We start from the raw sequence: 26,785 nt of genomic DNA on the forward strand, positions 1-26,785 counted from the left end.
TCTGTTTTTCTGAACCACACCCATCCTGGCTTCTGCTCTCCAGCTACCAGCTAGCTGCTTGTGCCATTGCTGGCCTCCCATCTGTCCGGATTTCAGGTGGCCCCTGGCACATCCTGGTTGTGCCATCTTAGTAGAACCAGACTCCTGAGCCCCTTATCTTTCCCGTTTTTAATCCTCTGCCTGACTCTGTAATGCACTGCATTTCCTGGCCCTGACTTTTAGTCTCTCCTGGAAATTTGGATCCTGTGCTAAATCTGACTTGCCATATTCTGGTTCTTGTGCTAACCGGCCCCCTGCACTCCAGTCTCTCATCTTACTTTTGATTCCTCAAATGCTTCACCAGCTGGCACTTATCTTCATCAGATAAAAAGCAAATTTCTTCCTTCTAGGCTAGCCAGGCGATGCTGGAAAAATCATGGAAGTTACCTATGATGATAAAGAGAAGAGCCATGCAACTGGTTGAAAAGGGCCATGTGCACGTTGCCCAGACAGCCCTGAAAGAGACTCCATGAGAGTCAGACCAGTGCAGACAGAGCACAGCCTTCATCAAAATGACTAACCCCATGGTGCTGCCTACTGGCTGGGCAGTTGTCAATGGGACTGGAGTCTTCTAGACTTTAATCCACTGAGAACAGTAATAGTAATAGCTAATAAGTATTCATTCATTTATTCAACAAGTATTATCCAGTGCCTATCATGTGCCAGGTACAGAGTAGCTGTATGTCTCTGCCCTCCTAGAGTTTACATTCTAGTGAGGATGGACAGAAAATAAACATTTAAATGAAAAATTACTTCTTATAATTTTACGGAGTTTTACATGTTACAAAGAATGTTAAATGAGACGGGATGCCTGAGTGGCTTAGTCGGTTAAGCATCTATCTGCCTTCAACTCAGGTCATCATCCCAGTGTCCTGGGATTGAGTCCTGCGTCAGGCTCCCTGCTCAGTGGGGAGCCTGCTTCTCCCTCTCCCTCTGCCTCTTCCTCTGCTCCTGCTCTCTCACTCTATCTCTCTAAAATAAATAAAAATCTTTTAAAATAAGACAAAAAAAAAAAAAACGGTGGAGCTACTTTTGGTAGCGTGACCGAGGAAAGCTTCTTTGAGGAAGTGACATCTGAGCTGAGACTCCAGTTACGTTAGGGAGATGGTCATGCAAAGATTTGGGGAAGACCACTTCCAGATAGAGGCAATCGTTAAAACATTTCCCACATACCCTCTAAGTGAACCCAAGAACAAATGCCTAAGCCTCTCAAAATATATTGTACCCCCAAAGCAACATATATGGAGGGCACATGGGTGGTTCAGTCAGTTGGGCATCTGACTCTTAATTTCGGCTCAGGTCATGATCTCAGGGTCGTGAAATTGAGCCCCGCATCAGGCTCTGTGCTCAGCAGGGAGTCTGCCTCTCTCTCTCTCTCTCTCTCTCTCTCTCTCCTTCTTCCTCTGCCCCTCCCCCTGCTCATGCTGTCTTTCTCAAAAAAAAGTTTATTTAAATGAATAAATTTTTTTAAAAAATTGAAACAACATATTTTGAGCCATAGAAAAAGGGCATCAAATCTTAAAAGTAGCATTTCTTATGTTCTGCCCCTCATCTGTGTGCTTGAGAAATTGTCGATTTCTGCTACCCAGAGTTGGCTGCCTTTTATTGCTACCAGCACAGACTTCTGAATATGACGTCAAAGAAACCCTAGACACTGAAAACATATCACTGCAAACTTACATATTTGGAGACTAGAAGCGGAAACAATAATTTGTAAAGCCATCTAATATAAAATAATGCAGTGGTTTGGGGAGGTCAGATGGAATTGGATTTGAATTTTGGCTCAGCACTTACAGCTGAGTGACCTCTGAATCTTTGTTTCCTCAGCCGCAACAATAAAGTTTTATAAGGATAATAATGATCATGTACGGAAAAGTGCTTAACATGTTTATAGATAGTAAGTTCTCGGTAATTGTTAGTTAACATAGTGTTTAAAATAATCTACACAGTGTGTTAGTTCAAGGATCCCTAAGCTCCTCTACTGAGCTTAGCACCCCCCTGGGCACTGTCAGAAGCATGAAAGAAGTATCAGTAATGGTAACTTGTTCACATTCACTCAACTAGCAAATGACATAGCTGAGATTTTAACCTAGAACAATCTAACCCAAGCCCCATATTCTTAACTACTCATTTACTGCCATTATGTAACTAGGAAGGTGAAAAATCACATGGTCTCAAGATGAAAGAGAAAGTTTGGCAAAGGAAGGATCCCTGGAAATAACTCTTAGAAAAGCATAGGCTCTGTGTAGACTGAGAAGAGAAAGAAGGTATTCCAGGTGGAAGGGGAAAGCCTAGGAGACAGAAAGGGTAACAAACAAATGAACCCACCTGATTGCATTGTGTGGGGAAAGAGACCAAAATAGTGTGACATCATCAGTCTCCCTGTTGGGACATAAATCTGACAGGCCCCTTATTAAGCAGATTCCTTCACATTTTCTGTCTCTTTTTCTTGCCCTTCCTAGAGAATTAACTAACCTGCTCTTCGACCTCTTTCAGGCTCTTCGAAACCCTCCAGTCACTCTTCTGGTCTGTCTTTGGCCTTTTAAATCTCTATGTCACCAATGTAAAAGCCAGACACGAGTTCACAGAGTTTGTGGGAGCTACCATGTTTGGGACATACAACGTCATCTCCCTAGTTGTGCTGCTGAACATGTTGATTGCCATGATGAACAACTCCTACCAGCTTATTGCCGTGAGTACCTTTGCTTTACAGGGGGATTGCTTCATTGCAGGAGTGGTCACATTGGCCCCAGAGCCCACTGGAAGCTCAACGAAGCAGTGTGTCTGCATTGAGTATTTTCCATTAGCTTTCCCAGTTGTTAGAGTGAACTGTTTCTCTCGAAGGCAGCTGGGTTTGGAATCTGAGTCCATTGAATCTCAGTCTTCTAGAAGAGGATGTTCTAGTTAATAGGACTTTCTGGTAGCCTCTTAAAAATATGTTTAAAACTCTGAATCCATTTTCTTGCCTTAGAAAGGAGAGCTCGGGAGGTATGGGCACAGTCTGGCCCCACTAATCTCCAGGGTGGATTGAGCTGATTGGATCCTTTGGCAAAAGGGTCTTCTTTCTCTCTTCACTGCAAACATGTTCCTCACAAAACTGAGCATTCCATTGCCAAAGACAAACTTCTCAGACAGAGACTGACTATTTTTTGATCAAGTATAGATGAGTAATTACAATCCACTATGCGACCCACTTTAGTAGAGTCAATCACTGAATCTTTTTTGACCATCGTGCTACCATTTAGATCAGCAATATTACCCTAAATGAGAAATGGTGAAGGTATAGAACAAGGGATCAGCCCAGGCCCTGCTCTGGTTTTTGATACCAAGTAAGTATCAAACCTTAGTGTATTTTCTTATGATTTGCCTATCATATTTAGAAATGGAGTATTAGTAAAGGAGTTCTGGCTATCTGAGATCCTATTTAGTTGAGAATCAGTGGATTTGGATGCTTAGTTCATATTAAGATAATAGATCAATCCCATGGGTCTATCTGTTGCTAAAAGTTTTTGCTCTAGCATGGAAGACAGACAAAAAGACCTGACTCCTCTCTTCCTTCATTGGTATCATTTCTCAGGTTTGGTCTGCTACTGAGGAATCATCTAGCCTACAAAAAACAGCTTAAATTATTGGTTATATAAATATAAGTATGCATATAAATATATACATAAATATACACACATTTTTACACACATAGGTACGCACACATATTGTCCATATTTCTTACATATTCCTGGTGATAGTGAACATCTGTGATCCATTTTAATTAAGGACAGACCAAAGAGAAGTGGGTTTATGTTGTAGCAGGTGGATTTTGAGTTACCTATTAGGAGAAATTTCCTAATCATAAATAGCAATGCCATGTAGTCTTCTAGATGGGTTTGTAGAATATCTCTCACTGGACAGTTTAAAGAAATCAGAACATGAAAGTACCCATTAGGGTGGTTTAGATTTTAGGTGCTTAGGTGCTGGTGTATAGTGAAAAAAGATATTAGGAGTTAGAAGACCAGGAACTCTAGTCCTAGTCCTGTTATTTATAACTGTGACCTTGAATAACTTACTTTCCCTTTATGGGCCTCATTTTCTTCATCCGAAAAGTGAGAGGGTTGAAATGGATTGTCTTTATTGAGATATAATTGACATATGGCATTGGGTAGGTTTAAGGTGTACAATGTGATGATTTGATACATATATATTGTGAAATGTTCATCATAATAACATTAGTGAACACATCCATAACCTCACATAAATGACCTTTTTTGGTGAGAACATTTAAGATAGCAACTTTCTTAGCAACTTTCAAGTGTACAATACAATATCGTTAACTAGAGTCACCATATAAGACATTATATGGTGACTCTAGTCACTTAGCAGAACTTATTCAGCTTCTAACTGTAAATTCATACCCTTTGACCAATATTCACCATTTCCTCCAACCCTCAGCCCCTGGCAACCTCCCTTCTACTCTCTCTCTGCATTTGACTTTTTCAGATTCCACATATAAGTGAGATCAGATGATACTGGTTTTCTTCTGCTTTACTATTGGTCTTAGTATAATGCCCTCCAGTTTCCATCCCCCCAGGACTGTCTCCTTTCTCATGGTTGAGGAATATTCTGTTGTATATATACACAGCATATTTTCTTTATCCATTTGTCTGTCAAGAGACAATTAGATTGTTTCCATGTCTGGTCTGTTGTGAACAATGCCACAATGAACATGGGAGTGCAGATATTTCTTCAAGATGATGGTTGCATCTTCTTTGGTTATATACCCAGAAGTGGGACTGCTGGGACATATGGTATTTCTATTTTTAATTGTTTTGAGGAACCTCCATTCTGTTTTCCACAGGGGCTGCACCAATTTCCATGCCCACCGATAATGCACCGGGGTTTCCTTTTCTTCACATTTGCACCACACTTGTTATCTCTTATCTTTTTGATAATAGCTCTTCTCTAACAGCTGTGACATGATAGCTCATGGTGGTTTTGACTTACATTTATTTCCCTGATGATTACTGATGCTGAACACCTTTTCATGCACCAGCTGGTCAAGTCTGATGCAGTGGTCTTTAATATCCCTGCTGTCTCTGCCATCTTGTGAGTCTGGATGTCTAGATGAACAGGCTAAACTCACAAGGTCCCTTCTAGCTCTGCAATGCTGTTCATCTGCTGCTTTTGAAATGGGATATCACTCCATTTTATACTTCTCTCTCTCAGTAGTTTGAACCCAACCAGAATAAGAACTCTGGAATGATCTATGCTCACTCCAAGTCTGTCTGTATAAAGGGGACAGGCATAAAATCTCAGGGGGTTATTTTTCCACCCCCATGCCTAGTATCCTGTTACCCTGCCAAAGATGGCAATATTCATGCTGAGGCACTTGTCATTTTCTCCCTGGGTGTCTTGCAGCTGATCACTCCTAAGGCAGTGGAAAACAAAAGAGATTTTCTTGTCACCTAATACAGGTCTGTGTTGTCTCCCACTGAGCTCAGTGACATTTTGCTAGGAAGGGTGGAAATGATCAACTCCGCTCCCTTGTCACCACCTGCTGGTAGCAAGTTGTGATTTAATGTAACTGACTGTTGTACCTGAGGAAAACACCTTAGCTTGAAGAGAGCTTGGGAGCTGAGGGGTGAGGGTTTGCTGGAACGATGGCCTGAATAGGGTCTATACTATCTCATACCTATAGACTCATGGCCAACCCTTCTGAATACTACCTCCTACTTTGGGATCTTCTGGTAATGTGTCTTTATCATTTGGAACTGGATCCAGGGGGGTCCTGATATTGAGCAAACTGATTACAAAAACATCTGGATCTGTCTGAGCAGTAAAGACAAGCAAGCAGATTTGATTCCACTTGCAACATCTCCACTTCTGTAGTCAACGTAGTGTGTAGAAGGGCCCTGATATGGAGGAAATGTCATAGGAAGGGAAGCCACTGAAGATAAGTCTCTCATACTTCAAAAGGGATCAACAAGCTGACTCGGTCTAAGTGGAGGCTCAGTTGTTGACATGCTTTTACTGGGAATATATCTTGTGTACATCATAAGAGGGGGCTCAGGAGCACCGTTTAATAGCAATCCCTTGGAAGGTCAAGCTCCTTCTCGATGCTCTGCCCAGGGTACAGAGCTGCTGGTGGAGTAGAGATATGGCTCTTAAGAAATACATATATCTAAGCCAGAGGAGGCTCCAAAGCTGTCATAGGTAGTCAGCTTCAAGATACAGGGAAGCAAGGATCACTCCAGGCCTGTGCTCTGTGGTCCCAGCCAGCATCATCAGGCAAAAAGCAGGCCACATTTTATATTATTGTTTGTGATTAGCATTGATTTCCTCTTCTCTGTTTAGGCTTTTCTCTTCTTTAAGCTGCTTATTTCTCTCTGTAACACTTCTCTAAACACACCCACCTTGTCCCTGCTGTTCCCCATGTGTATGTGCCCAGTTCCATCAAGTGAAGCTGCCCTTGAGACCATTTTCATCAAATTCACCCTTAGGAAAACACAAGGTCAGAGGGACAGACAAGCCCCACAACATTCATTTACCTTAGGCCCTATTCCTACCTCCAACTCACCTATAAGGGGAATCTCTTTTGCCTGAGGCTGGTCCTCACAAAACATGAGGCTTGTAATGATCTGTGCGATATAGCCTCGTGTGGCAAGTTACTAAGAACCCTCAGTTTCTCTGGCTACCGTTCACTCTAAAGCTTAGATTAAGTAAATAGCAGTTGCCTCACTCAGCCACATCTGCTGTGAGGCTTGGGGAGAGCCCAAATACATAGAATTGATTATCTCCCCCCGGGTGGCAGCATTTGGAGTCTCAGATAATGGATGAAGTCTCCAACAGCAAAAGACAGCTATGCCCATGAAGACATTCATCAAAACAATCCCAGCATGGCAAAGACAATAAACAAGGCTGGAAAGGGCCATCGCACACCCGGGAGTGCCAAGGGGGGCAGTTGGTCTTCCCGCCCACCTCCAGTCACCCGGGACCAACCTCAGACTTTCAAAGCACAGAGAAGAGGAAAACTTGCACACTACATGGAGATTTGCAACCCTCTGACCAGGCAGATAACCAACTACTAATCACTGATAGGGCAACCAGTTGGGAAGACATTGAAATAGTTTCATGTGTGTTGGTAAATAGCTGCCACTCCAGCTGTTCCCTCTGGGATGCCCCTAGATCCCCTCACAATCCAGCAGGTGAAAGGTGATGCCTGGAACAGCAGGTATTTTGCACACTTCTGTTCCAGTGCTATTGCTGGCATACATTCTGATTGGTTGGTTTCTTTTTTTTTATTGTTTTATTTATTGATTTGAGAAAGAGAGAGAGAGCACGAGCACAGCAGTGGGGAGAGGGAGAAGCAGGCTCCCTGTGGAGCACAGAGCTGGACATGGGGCTCGATGCCAGTACCGTGGGATCATGACCTGAGCTGAAGGCAGCCGCTTAACTGACGGAGCCACCCAGGAGCCCCTGATTGGTCAGTTTCTTAAACAGTCTGAATCTCACTGTAGTAGGCAGAATCCTAAAATGTTCCCCTAAGATTTCCTGTGCTAATCATCAGAGGACAGTGAATATGATGAGATGGCACATTTGTAATTACGTTGCATACGTGGCAAAAGAGATTTTACAGATGTAATTAAGGTCACTAATCAGGGAGATTATCCAGATGGGCCTAATCTAATCATATAAGTCCTTTAATAGCAGAGTTTTCTCCAGGTGGTAACAATAGAAGATGTTAGAGATTCGAAGTGTGAGGAGGGTTTCCTGTGCCATTGCTGGCTTGATGATGGAGGGAAACATGGGAAGAAATGCAGGTGGCCTCTAGGAAATGAGAGCAGCCCCCAGCTGACATCCTGCAACAAAGTGGTGACCTCAGTCCTACAACCATGAGGAAGTGAGTTCCGCCAACCATCTAAATGAACTTGGAAGCAGATTTTTCTCCAGAGCCTCGAGATAAGAGCTCAGCCATGCTGACTCTCTGATTTCAGCCTTGGGAAGACCAGTGTGACTGGAGTGGAGTTTACAGGTCAGAGAGAAGTAGGAGATGATTTCAGAGAGGTAAGAAGGGTCAACAACAGGCTGAGTTGGGTCTGGGAGACCTTTGTAAAGACTTTGGCTTCTACCCTGAGTGAAGTAGGGAACCATGCAAGGGTTTTGAGCAGAGGAAGTATATGATCTGACTTACACTTGAATAAGAATATGCTGACTGAGGGGCATCTGGGTGGCTCAGTCAGACTAGCATCTGCCTTTGGCTCAGGTCATGATCCCATGGTTCTGGGATCGAGCCCCGTGTTGGGGAGGGAGCAGAAGCTTCTGGAGCTTGCTTCTCCCTCTGCCTGCCACTCCCCTGCTTGTGCGCTCTCGCTCTCTCTCTCGCTCTCTCTCAAATAAATAAGTAAAATATTTTTTAAAGGATATGCTGATTGAGAAAAGACAGAAATGACGCAGCAACCAAGACAGAGATACCAATTATGAGGTCACTGCATTAACCAAAATAGGAGCTGATGGTGGGAAGTCGCCAGATTCTAGGAATATTTCAAAGCTACATCGAATTCTGATGGATCAGATGTGGGGTATGAGCAAAACAGAGGAGTCCTGGATGATATCAAGACTTTGGGCTTGAGTAACTGGAAGGGTAGGGTATTACCTTACTGCAATGGGGAAGAGTAGTAAAGGAGAAGGCTTAAGCCTGGGACAGAGATCCAGAGTTAGGTTTTAGACATGTGGAGTTGGAAATGGCTGTTAGACATCTGAGTGGAGATGTCAGGCAGGCAGTGGTCTACATGTCTAGCAGAGAGGTCCAGACTGGAAAGAAGAGATTTGAGAGTCACTATGTGAGAGTCACATTGAAAGCCATGGGACTCAGAACAATCACTAAGGGAGTGAGTGTGGATACAAAAGAGAAGAGATCCAAATGTGAGGAACTCTAGTGTGTAGAAGTTGAAAAGACAGGATAGTCACCCAAGCTGATTGAGAAAGAACCAACAGAGAGGTAGGAGAAAATGAAGATAGTACACTATATTATAATACTTTATTATCCCCAGGATATGGATAACCTATGCTAAAGAGTGGTAGAACCTGGATTTGAATTGAGGGAGTCTGACACCAGCACTCATTCATGGAAGGAACTGCCACCCCATCACATAGACCTTGAGGCCAGGAAGCACCTGAACTTCACTTTCACTGCCAAGTCCCCAGCACACTTTCTCATCTTCCCTAGCTATATGGCAACCCTGAACCACCAATCTACTTGTCCTGTCAGTTCCGGTGACCAAAGATTTCATGAGCATCAGAAAAATGGATACTTTATCTAACATACCTGTATCCCTCATCTTGCTCTCAAGAACTGCTTCTTAAGAAAACAGAACAAAACATAACCCTGCTAGCTTTCAGTCCCACAAAACAATCCAACTATGGAAGCTATAAGTCTAAGGGATAGTAGAGCCTCTTTCCAGGTGAAGAAGCTGCTCGATTCAACCTGTAGAAATTTTATGACATTGGAGCAGAGCCATTTCAAATTTTAGTAACTGTCTCTTTCCTTTGGGATACCCTCAAGCAACCTAGACATTGATTTTTCTCATTGTAGCTTGTGCTTTTCCCTATCGCCAAATGATTCTCTGGAACCTGATCTGGGATTGCTAACTTTCACTAGCAAGAAAGCAGACATTCAGAACCACCAAGGATGTTTTAATAGTGCCCCCACTTTGGCTGATATGGAAACTATGAAGACCTGCTAATAATACCAGATCAGTGAACAACTTACATTTCTTGGTAGGTTCTGAAAAATACACAAGGACTTGGTGCTCTAAGTGATATAAAGGTAGACACAGTTGATGCATTTGGGGAGCTTAAAGTCTAGTTCAGAGAGAGAGGTCTGACATGGGTAAAATAATAATAGTAGTATTATCATGATGATATAGTAACAGTGATTACAGAGAAAATAGGCATAGGAGAAGTCAGACTGCCTGAATTTGAAACCTGGACTATAGTGTGGTTTGAGGCAACTTGACCTCTTTCAGCCTCATATGACTTCTCTGTAAAAGGATGATAATTAAGGTTTTTTCTCTCCTTCTGACTCTCAGACCCATTCTGTTCATTTCCTTCTCTGCTTTGTATGAGCCTGCCCTTTGGCTTCTGGGTAGGTTTGACCAACCCAAAGGTAAAAAAAAATTAAAAAATTTAAAAAAAAAAAAAAAGGAGGAGCTTGGATATTTCTTCTGCATCCCAAGCCCCACTTTTTGTGGTACGACCAGCAGCGGCTGTATTTCCCATGGGGTTTACGTCCAACTACCACCAAGTATCCCCTTTCTCCTTGGCCCCAGCTTTTGCAAGGCATCCCCATCTTCACTCTAGCTCCCACCAGATACCCCATCTCTGGGCTCTGGTAATACCACTTACCACCTCTTCCAGTTTTCCTTCCAACTCTAGGGATAAGACGGGATTCCTATTGCTGCTGAGTTGATAACTCTCTGAGCTGTCTCACTGTCCTGTTTGGCTTCTTATTTCTTCCATCATCGATATACTAAGCCCCATTTTAAATTTTCTGCTTGAAAGACCTAGAGTGATTTCCATTTGTCTGGCTATAACCCAACCTATCCGTACCTCTCTGATCAGGTTGTTGTGGGGTTGGTTTATGAAAGACAGATGGGGCTGAGACTTGAAGGTCAAATTTGGAAAGACAGAAAAAGGCAGATAACTTTCAGATCTCATTTCTAGCAGGGAAATAGTTTGCACATCAGCAAGGATCAGCCTGGTATTGATTGAAAGCAACAAGGGTATAGGAGATGGCTTCTTTCTTTTCTGCCTCCTCTTCTTTGATTTCCCATGAAAATACCTTCAAATGGGGGGCACCTGTGTGGCTCAGTTGGTTAAGTGTCTGCCTTCAGCTGAGGTCATGATTCCAGGGTCCTGTGATCAAGCCCCAGGTCTGGCTCTCTGTTCAGTGGGGAGCCTGCTTCTCCCTCCCCCTCTGCATGCTGCTCCCCCCGCTTGTGTTCTCTCTCTCTCTTTCTCAAATAAATAAATAAAATCTTCTTAAAAAGTTAAAGAAAATATCTTCAAATGGGAATAATGTCCTCCCTGTGCAAATAGGGACTACGCCCCAGCAATGAGGAGAAGCATGTAGGGGAAATCGTACCTCTAGGAGCTGGATGACCAAGTTCAGAGCCTGCCTTTAGGAAAATAATTTTAAAAGATGAGGTCTGCTCTTATGGCTTCTCACATCTCCACTCTGAGTCTTTATACTGCCATCCACCTGACTCAGCATAGCACCCCAGGCTAATTACCTTGCCTTATGTGGACCTTACCTCGGACAAGCCCTTTGACTCCACCTCTAGGCCTGAGCCGAGCTCTTTCTCAGTGCCATAAGGCTTGGAGAAGTCAGTAATAAGCATGCAATGAATATCTAGGATACCAACAGACTTAATTAATCTGATAGGCATTCAACTGTTTCCAATCTATTATCATTATAACTACCATCAATAATAACTACCATTTATGGAGCACTTATTATATGACAGACACAATACAAAGCACGTTTCATACATATTTTCTCATTAAATTTTTTACAACAACTTTGTGAGGTGGGTACTATTATTAACTCAATTTTATAGGTGAGGAAACTGAGGCCCGGAGCGCAAAGTGACTTACCCAAGGGCACACTCTTAATAATGGCACTGGCAGGTGTCTCTAATCCAAAGTTATCACAATACTATACCCACCCCTTTCCCTGCCTGCATTCCAACCCCCCCAGACCTGGATGCACATTCCTCACCCCCAACTTTGGACTCCCTCAGCTTTATCCTTCTACTTGACTCACTGATTCAGACGATCTCCTGACTTCTAACCAGAGGGCTAGCCTCTAAGGAGTCTTTCCCTTGGTTCTAGAGACTCGGGGCCTTCCATTTCCCTGAGCTGAGATTCCCTGCCCTTCTCCCCCCCAAAACACACACACACACACACACACACACACACGTGCGCGCGTGTGCCCTGGGTCTCTTTTTCTCCTTCAGTGTGCCTGTGTGCACTTCGAACTTCCAGTTTCTTCCTAGCTCTGCCCTGAATACCACCTGCCTCCTCAGTGAACAATCACACAACCCACGTGAGATAATCACACCCACAAAGGGTAAAAAGTTCAGCGCTCTCAAGCTCATTTGCATGACAAGAATTCCTCCTTCAGCTTACACAAACTGCCTTGGCACCTCTCACACGGTCGCTTCTCCTCCCCAAAAGCCTCTCTTGAAAGTCTGTCCTCACAAGCGAGCGGGCTTCAGGAAGTCTCAAGAAGAGGAGCATTCTCTCTGCTGATGCTGCAGGGGGCACCAAAGGCTGACTTTTCTGATCTCTGCATCTTGCCTGGGCCTGGCCTTCCCCCTGCTGGTCTAACACAGAGACGGATTCCTCCGTCGCTCCGCGTCAAGGTACACTCCTCGTTTTGTCGGCCAGCTGTCTGAGAGCCCGCATCTGCTGACAGCTGTCTGAGAGCCCGCATCTGCTGAGGACGAGAGCTCTCCACCTGAAAATGCTGAAGGTCTACTTCCAACAGCAGCAGCAGCCTTCGATGCCTGCTGCTACCTAGTAATGATCTTGGTCACTGACAAAGAGGAGATGGGGGCAAAAGGGAAGAAGGCAATGAAGGGAAGTGGCTTTCCTTCCTCGTGCTAAAAGGCAACCAGACAGGGCAGACGGCCACACTGCTCCTCTGCATCCCAGATTCTCCTGTCCTGGATATTCAGCAAGAACATCTGTAGTTGTTGTGGTGACTCTTACCTTGGTGACTCAAACCAAACAAGACCAACTATGCAAGTGACAGGAAGGGCTTCATGCCCCAAGAATTCCTCTGTCCATCTGTGGGCTGATGTCCTTGACTCTTTTACCCATTCATTTAACAAAAAAATCTCTCCTGGGGGGATAAATGAATACATTTCACAAATATTTTTTAAGAGACTATACCGTACTATACTACATTCTTGTTACTGGGGGCACAGTAGGTGACAGGTGAACAGGACAGACACCTCTTCTCATGGGGTCTACAATCACGGAACCACAGTTTCAGATTTCTCTTTGCAATTTCATTTCTTCCTTGAAGAATTCCTTTAACCTTTTTAGGGTCATGGATTGCTTTGATCATCCGTTGAACATGGATAAGAAAAGAACAAAGGTGATCAAATTTAGCATAAAATCTCAGAGGATTCACAAACCTCCTCCTGCTGTCATCCAGAAATCCCTAACCTAAAGACCTGTCCCCAGTTAGCAGGCAGATATGTGTTAAGCTATTAGGAGGTCACTTGTGACTCAGTGTAAATAAATCTGATCCCTTACTGAGATCAGGTTTGCACAGGGGGCCAAGCGAGTGAGACAGACCATGAGGGAATAGTGCCCAAAGACTGTGGAAGGGACACCAATAAGGAAAAGAGATTAGAGGCACTGAAGGAAAATGTCATCATCATCACAGCTTTGCAAAGGATCAAGTCTGTGCAACAGTCCCTAAGCCAAAGGTGTCTTCAGCCACTCTAAAATAACAACTATCAACGGATGATCTATGTCCATAAAAATGACCATGTTTGTATTTCCAGCGATTTCAGTGCTTAGCCTTGGGAAGAATAGCTCCTTGTGGAAGACCTCACCTCCCTACGGACTGGTCAAAGGCCCGTGGCCAAAGGGCATTGTTGGGACATAGGGTTCTTCTTGGATTCTGCTTGTTCCCATTACCATTGTTTTGGGCACCAAGAGTCAGTTGACTGGAAAGCTAAGTGGTACGAATAATCTGTGATTTCTGAGCAACTGAGGTTTAGAAACCAAACATGAGCTCGGAGTGATCACTATTAATAAGGCCTCTCTCTTCCGTGGTCATCGGCACCCTGTGTTGTAGCCCAAATCCATGTAAGAGACAGCACAGGCCAGGAGGTGTCTTTTAGCTACAACACAGAAGTCACAATACCCAGAAGGAGGTAACAACCCGCTGCATTACTCTTTCTTTCACTTGAGGCCTGACAGCGAAGTTATATTACATCAGCTGTCAAAGTAAATTTGTTTTTGTTTGAAAGAGAAAAACAGAGGAGTTCTGAGAGTAAAACTGAAGAGAAGGGTCATTGTATTTCTTTCTTATCCTTCTTTCTTCTGTCACAGGATTCTGCTTTTTTCTGTTTTCTTTCCCAGTTTCCCCTGGGGATTTGACCTTATATAGAAGTACCTGGGCCTATAAAATTGTGAGCTCATCACAAAAGCTTTATGACAAATATTTATCTCTTAGCTGCTCTTAATAAATGTGGCAGTTCTGGAAGATCCCATAGTTAAAGAAAAGAAAGTATTCTGGATCCCCTAATTCATTAGAAAATCAACATTATTAAAGAAGGTTTGAACTATCAGAATTAGAATCCTCTCAACTAACTCCACCAAAATTCCCATTGGCCTTGCCCTAAAGATTCCTGGAGGTACAAAGAAGTTTCTAACACCCAATAAATCTTCTGGGAGATTTTGCTACAGGGTTTTTCTCTTAATATCTCATCTCATACAGGAAATCTAACTAATGCAAGATACTTGATGCTGGAGTTCCTCCATCCTTAACCAGGATATGGGTGTCTGACACATAGTAGGCTCTCACTTAATATCTATTGAATAAATGAGCAAATTCGTGAATTCCTAATGCATGTGACAAAATATTTTAATGTGTGAGACAGAGCAACTGACAAAGCTGACCAAAGCTAAGCTCCTTGTCCTTGAGTTCAGGGGTTGGCCAAATTTTTTCTAAAAAAGGACAAACAGTGCATATATTAGGCTTTGTGGACTTTAAGATCTCTGTCACCACTATCCAATTCTGCTATTATAACACAAAAGAAGCATAAGAAATACAAAAACAAATGGGCATGACTGTGTGCCAATAAAACCTTATTTATGGGTGCAGAAATTTGAAATTCATAAAGTTTTTATGTTAAAAAAATTACTCTTCTTTTGATCTCTTTTCAATCTCTTAGAAATGTAACAACCCCTCTTAGTTCTCAAGCTGTTCTAAACCAAGTGGCAGGCCAGATTAGGCCTGCAGGCCATAGTTTGCTTACTGTTCTTCTAGTTGTTTCCATATGTATCACTCTTCTACCTTTGTAGACTGAGGGTCTATGAAGACAGGGGCTCTGCTTTAGGTTTTCTTTATATTCCCCTGCTGCTTAGTAACATGGAACCCATCTCAACACATACTTTTTCACTGACTGACAGGGAGAAGCTTGAGGAAATTCCTGATCTATAGTTTGTCAACCATGTTAAAAAAATGCGTAATGTGGATTTATATCCATTACAAGGATTTGGTGTTTGGAGATGAATACATTTCTATGGCAATGGGTGGAAGCATTAACTGACTGAAAAGAAATCTGCCTACATGATGGATTTCATTAAGTATAGTAACATAGCGCTTTATACTTTCCAAAGCATATTTGCATATATTGTCTTATTTGATCCTCATGAGCACTTTTGAGTGTAGACAATATTATCTGCATTTTATGGATGAGGAAATAGGCTTCCAAAGGTTGAGACTTGACCGGGGCTACATGGCAAGCCCTTTCTTTCTTCCTTCTTTCCTTCCTTCCTACCTTCCTTCCTTCCTTCCTTTCTCTCTTTCTTTCTACAAGGACTTGAGAGGCTGCCGTCTGCAAGCAATTAGGTTAAGGTGAATGCAGGGCCCATGACTCCTCAGGTGATGTTAAGAAGCAATGCAGAAATAGAAGTGTGCCCTGGCACCTGGGTGGCTCAGTGGATTAAGCATCTGCCTTAGGCACAGGTCATGATCCTGGCATCCTGGGATTGAGCCCCATGTCCAGCTTCCTACTCAGCGGGGGTAGGGGGGAGGCTGCTTCTCCCTCTGCTCCTCCCCAACCCACTCATACTCTCTCACTCAAATGAATAAATAACACCCTCAAAAAAAAAAAAAAAAAAAGGAGGGTGGTCTAGAGAGTTCTGTAAGTCCTGTAAAGGACTGGTAACGTCCTGATAAGTGAGGCAGATGGAGACAGACAAGTAGATTTCCCACACCCACGTGATCAGGCACACCCCTCTCTTCTGCCCAGGCTCAGAAATGGAAGGCCTGACTGAATTAATCTGGTTATTTCTGAAAACTGCAGGGTGAGCTCAGCCGGCCGCAGTCCTTGCCGCCATCTGATTGCTTCTGTCCTCTGAAAGGAAAAGGTGCCCGTATTCACCGAATGAAAGATACAGGCAGGCAGAACAACCTGTGTCTCCTTTCAGTTTACATTTCTGGGGACCCCCAGAAAAGGTGACAGTTCAGTGAGCTTCTGGACCACCACGTCTGCTGTGAACGGTGCTGCCAAAATTGTGCAGTGTACAACCTACATGGCTGAATGCAAGAGCTCTGCAAAGGGCTCTTCAGAAGCAGAAAAAGCTGAAGGAAACAAGTGGAAAAGAAACTTGGGTTGACAGAGGCCTGGCCAGGAATGTGCTGGGGTCTGTTTTCAAAATCTCTGAGCTTGATCAGCAGGCTCTGTCTCTGCACTTTTTGCAGATACCTTTCTGACGCACAGGAATAAACTTGCTGCTTTTTGCAAAATCTCAATTGGTGCACTTCCCAAAGAGATGGTACACCTTAGCATCTTAGTGGTTAAGAGCTTGGGTGCTAGGGGTGTCTGGGTGGCTCAGTCAGTTAAGCCTCTGCTTTCAGCTCAGGTCATGATCTTGGGGTCCTGGGATTAAGCCCCACATCACTGGGCTCCTTCTTCAGTGGGGAGTCTGTTTCTCCCTCTCCCTCTGCTCCCCACCCTGCCCACTTGTGTGTGCACATGCACTCTCTCTCTCTCTCTCTGTCTCTCAAATAAATAAATTTTTTTTTTTTTTAAAGAGCTTGGGTCCTAGCATCATCCCAACCCAGATTGGAATTATGGTCCACCAGTTTCTAGTGGTATGTCCTTAGACATGTTTCTTGACTTTGGTGAGGCTTATTTATAAGGAAATAGTAATAAAACCTACCTCAGTAGGGTACAGTGAAACCAATAAGATGATACACTTGAAAAACCTTACTGATGCTGCCTTCACTGACATATTTGCCTTTGATTTCCAGCAAATTCCTTCTACAAAAATCTGTCATAAGGGTGCCTGGGTGGCTCAGTCAGTTAAGCGTTCAACTGTTGGTTTGGGCTCAAGTCACGATCTCATGGTTGTGAGATTGAGTCCCACATCAGGCTCCATGCTGGGTGTGGAGTCTGCTTAATATTCTGTCTTTCTCCCTCTCCCTCTGCCCCCCTCCAGCTGCTTACAGGTTCTCTCTCTCTCTCTCTCAAAAAACAACAACAACAACAAAAATCTGTTGTAATCCAATCTGTGCCAGGCTCTAGAGCTGCAATAGTGAATAAGACAAAAGTCTCTAACCTCAGTGAACTTTTCTTCTAGTGGAGAGCCTAAGAATAATTAAATGGGGACAAGTCTGTTAAAGTGAGTTGTGATTGTTGGTGTGAGAGAGCAGAGCAAGGTGCTGTGAAGAGAAGCCCAATCTAAATTGCTTGTTCAGAGCAAGTCTCCTTGAGGAAGTGATATTTAAGCTGAGAACTGACAGATAAGAATAAGTCAGCCCTATTTTCCTGACTAGGAAAAAATACAATTAAAACATAAACAGAAAAAAGATTTTCCCCAAATCCCTCCTCTTTTACCCTGGTCGTTATACCTTCAGTCATTCTGTGGAGACCCCTGGAGAAGTAAAGCCTTGAGTTGCCAATTTAATTGGAGATGTGAGAGAGGATCTAAGGAGCCCACTGGGTATTGATGACCCCACACTCAAGGCTCAGAAGGGCTAGCAAGTGGGGCACCTGGGTGGCTCAGTCAGTTAAGCATCTGCCTTCAGCTCAGGTCATGATCCCAGGGTCCTTGGCTCAAAACCCACATCGGGCTCCCTGTTCAGTAGGGAGTCTGCTTCTCCCTCTGCCCCTTCCCACCCCCACTCATGCTTGTATGCAGACTCTCTCTCAAAAAAATTTTTTTTAAATCTTAAAAAAAAAGGGGGGGTGCTTAGCAGGAGAGTGAGGAGCAGGGAATGAGGACACAAGAAAGTCACGCTACCAGGAGCTTCTGATGTGGATTGGGTGTGGCCAGATGTTATGGATGTTTCCAGACATTATGCAACTGAATGCTTTTTGAACACTATTCCCATAGATAGTAAGTGAACCAAGTAAGTGGCCGATCTGAGTGGAAGCACAGGGTCAGAAGACTCAGATTCTAGATGTGCTTTACCACTAACTAGACATGTGACCCCCAAGAAGAAATTTCTCCTTCCAGACCTCATTCGCCACACACAGAATAACAACCAGTGTACCACCAACTGCATGGGTTGGGTCTGAGAATCAAATGAGAGAATATGAAAAGTGCTTAGAAAAGCATAAAGCTCTAGACAGGTGGGAAGTTCTGGCTGTCTGATGTCCCTTTCCCAGGGGCAAGCTAAAACACTTAGCATTTTATTTTCTGGCCCGTTGTGTTTGAAACTGGCCAGAAATCACTTATATAGAGAAGACAGTGGCTTCAGAAAGCACTAACAGAGTCCCCATGCCAGGACCAGCCAGCACCCCTTGTCAGGATGGAGGGTGGGACAATTCTTCCAGCAATGGAACTTAGTAGGATCTGAGAGTCCAATTAGAGCTTATTTTCTTTGAGGACCACTGGAGATATCACAAGAATAGTTGGGTTTGTTGTTGTTGTTGTTGTTGTTTTGCAGTGATAAACTGGAGGCCTAGAGAAAGAAACATGGTTTGTTTCCATATGAGCTACATATTTTATATTACCCAAAGACTTGTACGGTGCCATTCCTCAACCAAAACTTACCTATGCTGAGGTGTCTGAGTGGCTCAGTGGGTTAAGCATCTTGATCTCAGCCCAGGTCTTGATCTCAGGGTGGTGAGTTCAGTGGAGTGTGGAGCCTACCAGAAACAAACAAACAAACAAACAAAACAAAAAAACCCAGCAACAAAACAACAACAACAACAAACTTATCTATGCTTTGTTCTACTCTACTATGGCCCCACCTTCCTCACATAACAACAGATAGTGGTCAGTGGTGTCCACTAGGAAAGAAGCGCATCCTTAATTTCCAGCATCCAGTTACCCTGAGCCCCCCCTTGTTTCTTTCCCCCACCATTACACCCCCCACACACACCTTAGGGTAGGACAGGGAGGACAAGAAGAGGAAGATAATTGAAACCGGCAAGATGACAGCAGAGGAGGTAGTAAGGGATTGCTATCCCACTGGTTGATTTCACAAGAATGTAGGAACTTACAACTGCCCAAATGTCATTCTGAATCTCCAGAGGTAGATGATTTCTTTGAAGGCAGTAGAGTGGGTCAGAGGTGGATCACAGAGGAGGGATTTCGAGTGACCAATTTGTTTGCTGCTTTCCCTGCCATATGCCTTGGAATCAGAGAAACAGAATGACAGTCCACTGATTAGGACCTATCTTGTTTTACGAGTGTGCTTGTGTTCCATAGACTAAAGGGTCTTTATTTTTTTTTTATTTTTTTTTAAAGATTTTATTTATTTATTTGACAGAGAGAGATCACAAGTAGGCAGAGAGGCAGGCAGAGAGAGAGAGGAGGAAGCAGGCTCCCTGCTGAGCAGAGAGCCCGATGTGGGGCTCGATCCCAGGACCCTGGGATCATGACCCGAGCTGAAGGCAGAGGCTTTAATCCACTGAGCCACCCAGGCGCCCCACTAAAGGGTCTTTAAATAAACCCCTGTGATACTTGTGAGAGCCTTGCAGTACCATTCTGGAAGGTGGAAAGTGGATCCTTCTGCAGTCTCAGGGACCGAGGACAACAGATCAATTTGCAATTGTCTTTTTTTCCTGCCAGTTTTATTGGCCTCAGTACAGGAAGAATTTCCCTCCCTACATCCAGACAAGGGATGCTGGCCGTCATGGCATGGGGACTCTCTAATACCTTCCTATAAGATAGGCAACACACATGGACCTTGAAGGCATTATGCTAAGTGAAATAAGTCAGGAAGAGAAAGACAAATATCGTCTGATCTCATTTATATGTGGAATCTTTAAAAAAATAAAACTCAAAAAGAAAGCCTCATAGAAAAAGAGATCAGATTTGTGTTCACTGGGGTGGAAATTGGAGGAAGGTAGTCAAAAGGCACCAACTTCCAGTTCTAAAATAAGTAAGTACTGGGGATGGAATGTGCAACATGAGGACTAGAGTTAACACTACTGGTATATATCGGCGTGTGTGTGTGTGTGTGTGTGTGTGTATGGTATGTGTATATATATGTATATATATATGGTATATATTGAAAATTGCTAAGACAGTAGATGTAACAAGTTCTTATCACAAGGAAGAAATTTTTTGTATCTTTATGCAGATATTAATTACACTTACTGTGGTAAACGTATGTAGGTCAAGTCATCATGTTGTACACCTTAAACTCATAGGTGCTATGTGCCAATTATATCACAATAAAACCAAGAGAAAAAAATAATAATTCCACAGTGTTAAACATTATCAACCTCCCTCACCCCTGCCCAAAAGAAAACCCAGAGAGTACCAAGCCTCAGGGACCACCAAATATCCTCTCCAGCACCTTTCAGCTCTTTGGCTATATTGTGCACACATTAAGAAAGGCTAGGGAACACCTGGGTGGCAAAGTCAGTTTAGGGTCTTGCCTTTGACTCAGGTCATGATCCTGGGGTCCTGGGACTTAGCCCAGGATTAGGCTCATTTCTCAGCGGGGAGCCTGCTTCTCCCTCTGCCTGCTGCTCCCCCTGCTTGTGCACTTTCTCTGTTTCTCTGACAAAGAAATAAATAAAATCTTAAAAAAAAATAAAGAGTAGAGAGCTGCCTTTGTCCCTCGTCCCCCCGCCCCCCCGTATTCCTTCCATAGAAGCCTGATAAGTCAGCTTTGCTCATTTTGCTGGGTGGCCTCATCACAGTTATCTTTGGGGTGTAAAGTTCCCGCTGTCCTGTCAAGACAGGGATGGAAGGAGGGGTGGCCATGACAGTTATCTTTGGGGTGGACAAACTTCCTGCTGTCCTGTCAAGAGAGGGATGGAAGGAGGGGTGGCCATAGGAAGATAGGGAGGAGGCAGAGCTTCGGACTGCTGAGTACACCTGAACTAGCAGGTAGAATCCCAGAACCAGTGTTTCCAAAAGTGCGGTCAACCACCACCTGCATCCAAATCAGCCAAAGAAGCTTGCTAACAATGTAAATTCTGGATCCTCCCATCCCCGCAGCATCTTCAGTGTTTGTAGGTCTGAAGGGGGGCCCAGGAATCTGCATTTTGGCAAGCACCCCCAGCCAAGTCTAATATTCACTGACGTTTGAGAACCGTTTCTGTCAGCAAATCCTAAGTAACTCATTTTACTTCAATGGCCATGCTCAACAGCTCTACTATTCCTCACTTTTCATAGTGTTGCCCTTTTCTGGAAAGTTCTTTCCCTCTACCTCTGCCTACAGAAATCCTGCTGATCTCTCAAGGCCCCGCTCAAATATATCCTCTTTTGTCGTGCCTTCCCTGCTTTCTGGCCCCCATTTGCAAACAGCTGGGAGCACTCTGGAAGCACTGAGACAGGATAGTGTTTGCTCTCAGTAGTGGAATGTGAAGGGAGCTGAGAGCAGGAGACTGAAGCCAGAGCATGGGTGCTGAGGTTGAGCAGCTGAATTTGTGCTGGAAGCTAGGTAACCAGGAAAAGAGTAACACGCACCAAGCCCCTGAGTCGTCAGAGCAGTAGTCATTCCAACCACTTAGCAACAGAATGGAGGAGAGGGATTCACAGTGGTTTCCTGCCTGGGGAGAGGCTGAAGGAGGGGTGGGGAGGGACAGACACAATGGCCACCCACCAGACAACTGCATATGTTCAGTTGGGAGAAGGACATGTTTGTAACATCCAATGAGGAGGATCTTGCAGTTTGAGAAGGGTTAATTGGACTACTGAGGGGGCACCAGTCCTCGGGTCGGAGGGACACTGGGGACAATGGTTGGCAGTGAGCTGGCGCTGGAGAAAGGACTCTGTTTTATACCCTGATGTTTTGCTGCTGAGTTTGTGCCCTTGAACTGAGGTCGCTATGAGGGCTCTAAAGTAGAGAAACTGATATCAAAGTCACTCCCAGCAGGCCCCAGAGTGATGGAAACAGGGCATTCTACCCACCCAGCCACCTTGGGGAAGAGAGGAAGACGGCCGATTCTTTAGAGATGGGAACTGGCACCCCTCTAGACCACCACACATGCGTAGTAAGCCAGAGGTCAGGATATGGAAGGGAATGACTATACTCACTGAGGGGACTTTCTCCACTCAGGACTTCCAAGAGACCTGGACTACTTCCATATTCTGAAGATTCCTGTATGTTTTTTTTAAACTGAATACAAACAAAAATGGAGTAACAAAAACCATGATATATTTTAAATACTTACATCTTTTTTAAAATGGCATTTTTAGCCCAGAGGCAAAACCACAATACAACGTATAGCATTGGGTGAGGTCCAGAAATCTGCATTTTTAACAAATGCCCCATATGCACACCAACCTTTGAGAAGCATGCCCTGAATTCTACCAGAAAAAGAAAGCTCTCCAAGTGAGATAGGCTTCCCCTGAAATGCCAGGGAAGTGAATTCTCTCACTTCAGTTTGGGGTGTGTTGCTCTCCCCTCGCAGAGAAACAGAGCTGGGCTTCTGCCCAAATGAAGTAAGCAGCTACTAGTTAATGTGAAAAAATGCCAAAATATCCCCTTACCCGAAATCACCCTCCAACCAGCCTGCTATGGGGCCCAAGATTCCTGGGAGAAACTTTTCTCCTTAAAAATTATTATTAGCTCTGCTCTACTGTGTCGATGCCTGCCACTCTCCCTTTGCATTATGTTATAAAGCTTTCCAATTGGCTAAGGCAAGATGGTTGCTGGCAGGAGATCTAAGAGAATGCGTAAGAATTTGTCAAAAGCTGGTAAGAAATGGGCCTCATGGTTTGACTGCAAGACAAATAACCTTGAGCTCGGATTAGTTGAGAAATATGAAATTGAAGAGACATGTGCATTTGACCTTGCTGTGGCCATGTGTCCAGAATCTGAGCTAGTCAACAACATTTAAGGGTATGTTCTCCAGTCACAGTGATGTACATTGGGACAGTGAAAGGGAATAAAATAAGTAGAAGCCCCGGCCTGCTCTACAGGACCTGATAATCTCAAAGGCAATGCATGGTACACATGTGAACTAGAACACATATGTAAATCCATGTGTTATTAAAAGCACATTATGGGGGCACCTGGGTGGCTCAGTTGGTTAAACATCCGTCTTCGGCTCAGGTCATGATCCCGGAATCCCGCATGGGGCTCCCTGCTCAGTGGAGAGTCTGCTTCTGTCTCCTTCTACCCTCCCCCCTGGCTCGTGCGCTCGCTCTCTCTCTCGATCTCTCTCTCTTTCCCTCACTCGTTCTCGCTCTCAAATAAAATATTTTAAAAAATTAAAAATAAGTAAATAAAAGCACATATGGTAGCACAGAAGTCCTGAAATTTGGGAAAGTATGGAAGAGGAAGAACTGCAGCCCATGGTTGTATCGACTTTTTGTTTGTGTTTTAAACACTAAGAAGTTATGCCCCTTTAAAAAAAAAAACAGCTGTCTAAAATGCTGTGGGAAAAAAGACATTCGATCTCAACAAAGAATAGAGTCATACAGTGGGCCAAGTGATAAACCATAGACATCTTTTTGAGATTATTAAGCTTATACAATCTTCTTATACAAAAGAACCCTCCCAGGGGCTGATCTCGGAGAATGTTCAAAAGTAATAGTTGAGCAGAAAGGGTAGGGCAGAAAGTAGAAAGCTTTGCCACCAAACACTGAAAATAACCAATGAAAAAGACAACGTCTGATTTGTCCACCACACAAGGTGAAAGGCTAGCCCCGTGCAGATGCATAAAAACATTTGGTGCCTCATACATTCAAGGAGGTTTAGACTAATACAACTCCAAAAGCCACAGCTATAATCTTGCAATTCAAATTAGATCAAGGATTGAAAATAAAACAGATTTCTACACTCCAAATCATCTTTTTGTCCCTGTTGTTCACTGCTACAGTCCTAACATCTAAGGTCTATATATACTTGATAAATGAGTGAATATTTGAATGAATACTTACTAATCACTTCATGGCTCACATGGTTTAATCCTGCCAGGTGCTCTATTATTTCCAGATCTTCAGGTTTCGAGTTTTAATTCTGTACACTAATCACGTTCCGTTTGATATTCCTACCACCACTGTTGGACAGTCATCTCTCTCTACCCAACACCTAGCACATTGTCTGGAATATTCTGGAATCATTTCTCAACATAGGAACCAAAGAATGGAGGTTAGGTAGACCATGATTTAATACATGATAAATTAATGGAAAAGCACTATCAAGACAGTAATTTGCAGTAACCTCTCTGCTCAATTAATACATAGAAATTCCTAGCCTGAGCCCACCTGAGTACTAGGGGCAGGAAATGGTAGCAGTGGGCATCCTTTAGCTGTTTTCAAAATGCTTAGCCAAAATCATATCCTCCATCTAAATGGACTAGGGGCAATGAGGGACACCAGAAAGCTTCCCGAGCTCGTAAAGATGTCTATGGTTTATCACTTGGCCCGCTGTATGACTCTACTCTTTGTTGAGATCAGATGTCTTTTTTCCCACAGCATTTTAGACAACTATTTTTTTTTAAGGGACATAACTTCTTAGCGTTTAAAACACAAACAAAAAGCTTAACTCACACAGGAATTAAAAAAAAAAAAAGAAAAGAGCATTTCCAGATACTGGGGTACCTAAGCAAGTTTGAAAATGTGACTCAGTTAATCTGAGGAAATTCTTACTGAATAGCTACTTCATTTCAAGAGCTATGGAAACATTGTGCGGATGAAAGTTTGGCTATTTGGGGCCATCAAAAGTTAAAATGAGGGGCGCCTGGGTGGCTCAGTGGGTTAAAGCCTCTGCCTTCGGCTCGGGTCATAATCCCGGGGTCCTGGGATCGAGCCCCACATGGGGCTCTCTGCCCTGCGGAGAGCCTGCTTCCCCCTCTCTCTCTCTGCCTGCCTCTCTGCCTGCTTATGATCTCTGTCTGTCAAATAAATAAATAAAATCTTTAAAAAAAGTTAAAATGAAAATTCAAGGTTTGTTTCTGGTGTTATGGGCTCAGCAATGTAGTGGAAAGAACCCGTGTCCTCCTCTACATGCCAGCTTGCCTACAGCACCTATGTCTCCCAAGGCAGGATTTCAGGGCAGTGATGGTTACTATACCTATAATTGTACACACATATATAAAATATATTATATCATAATATATATTATATATAATATATGTATTATATGTGTGTGCACGTGCGCACATGCATGCATGTGTATGCACTTAATATACTGAAGCTGTCTTAGTCCTGGGTCTCATTAAGGGCATTCAAATGCTTTTCCAGCGTACTCTCTTATGAATTTGGAGGAAAAAAATCTATACATCCTTTTATATTTTTTCAGGTTGACATCTAGATATGTCATCCTAAGTTTAAACCATTGCAAATGACACCATTTTTGGAATAGGGTAAATACTGACATTTAAAATAAAACTATCCAATCACTCATTTAAATGTATCCGATGGAATCTGAATCCCATAGTGATTTGTAACTCATAACCATGTATTTAAAAAGTAAATGGCAGGGCGCCTGGGTGGCTCAGTTTATTAAGCATCTTGCCTTCAGCTCAGGTCATGATCCCAGGATCCTGGGATCTAGATCAGCATTGGGATCCTTATTCAGCAGGGACCCTGCTTCTCCCTCTCCTGCTCCCCCTGCTTGTGCTCTCTTGCTGTCAAATAAATAAATAATATCTTTAAAAAATTAAAATTAAATGGCTAAAATCTTCTTTAAAGGCAGGAAGTTTACGTCATTCCTTTTCTCCTTGAATTCTTATTTCCATTCACATCCCCACAGGATTTTAACCTAATGCTATAAAATTTTTGTTCTAAATATTTTATTACTATCGATCACACTATAATAGTTCTTCATAACAAAACTATAAATTAAATTTTAATTTTTTATTTCCTGTGGCCAGAAGGTAATAAATGTTAAAGCATTTCCTTTGAATTAAGTTATGATTCCATGATTAGCAGTACAAAACAGCTGAAGAGAACACAAATATATTTACAAATTCTGATAAATAAGTAGGACATAAAAATACATTTTTACTAGAAATGAATTGCTTAAATATGTGAATAGGGTTTTCCTCTAACTAGTTATTATATCCGCAGAATATCCGCAGGAACAAAATTCAGCATCAACTATATTTTTATATTTTTATAAAATTAAGTGCTAAGAAACCTTCTCATATCAATAAGTATATGTGAATGGACAGTTTTATTATGCCATTGTCACTCAATTTTCTTGAACTCTGAGTTACATGCCAAAAAGTCATGTAATGATGTTTTGTAAAATAATATTTTAATAATCTATCATCTGACAACTTGATTAGGTTTGCCTTATATTTTATCAAAAGCAAGGAATTAAAAACCATATGACTTAGGAAAGGATTTGTTACTCAAGATTATAGTCATTCAGTCTCTCAATTTCTGGGAAGTGATACCATGTGGTAAGAAGCCCCTGAGACACCACCCCCCCGACCCCCACTTCTAGTATTTGAACCCTTATACAATCTTTTCCCCTTGACTGTGGGCTAGTGACTCAATTCTAACACCTGGAACATGGCGAAGTGATGTCACTCACTCAGAGTCCTGAGAGTGGCTCTACGTTTAGCACAGTATC

The 26,785-nt window shown here is 43.1% G+C and overlaps 1 protein-coding gene across 1 annotated transcript in view; it reads left to right on the forward strand.

Moving 5' to 3' along the window:
* TRPC5 (transient receptor potential cation channel subfamily C member 5) overlaps window positions 1–26,785 on the forward strand; it is a 254,572-nt gene that overhangs the window by 220,759 nt on the left and 7,028 nt on the right. Inside the window, exon 7 of the mRNA XM_047716493.1 lies at window positions 2,536–2,731. Within this exon, the coding sequence (XP_047572449.1) occupies window positions 2,536–2,731 (196 nt within the window). The remainder of the gene's footprint in view (window positions 1–2,535; window positions 2,732–26,785) is intronic.

Source organism: Lutra lutra, chromosome X (assembly GCF_902655055.1).
Source record: "Lutra lutra chromosome X, mLutLut1.2, whole genome shotgun sequence".
Taxonomy (NCBI): domain Eukaryota; kingdom Metazoa; phylum Chordata; class Mammalia; order Carnivora; family Mustelidae; genus Lutra; species Lutra lutra.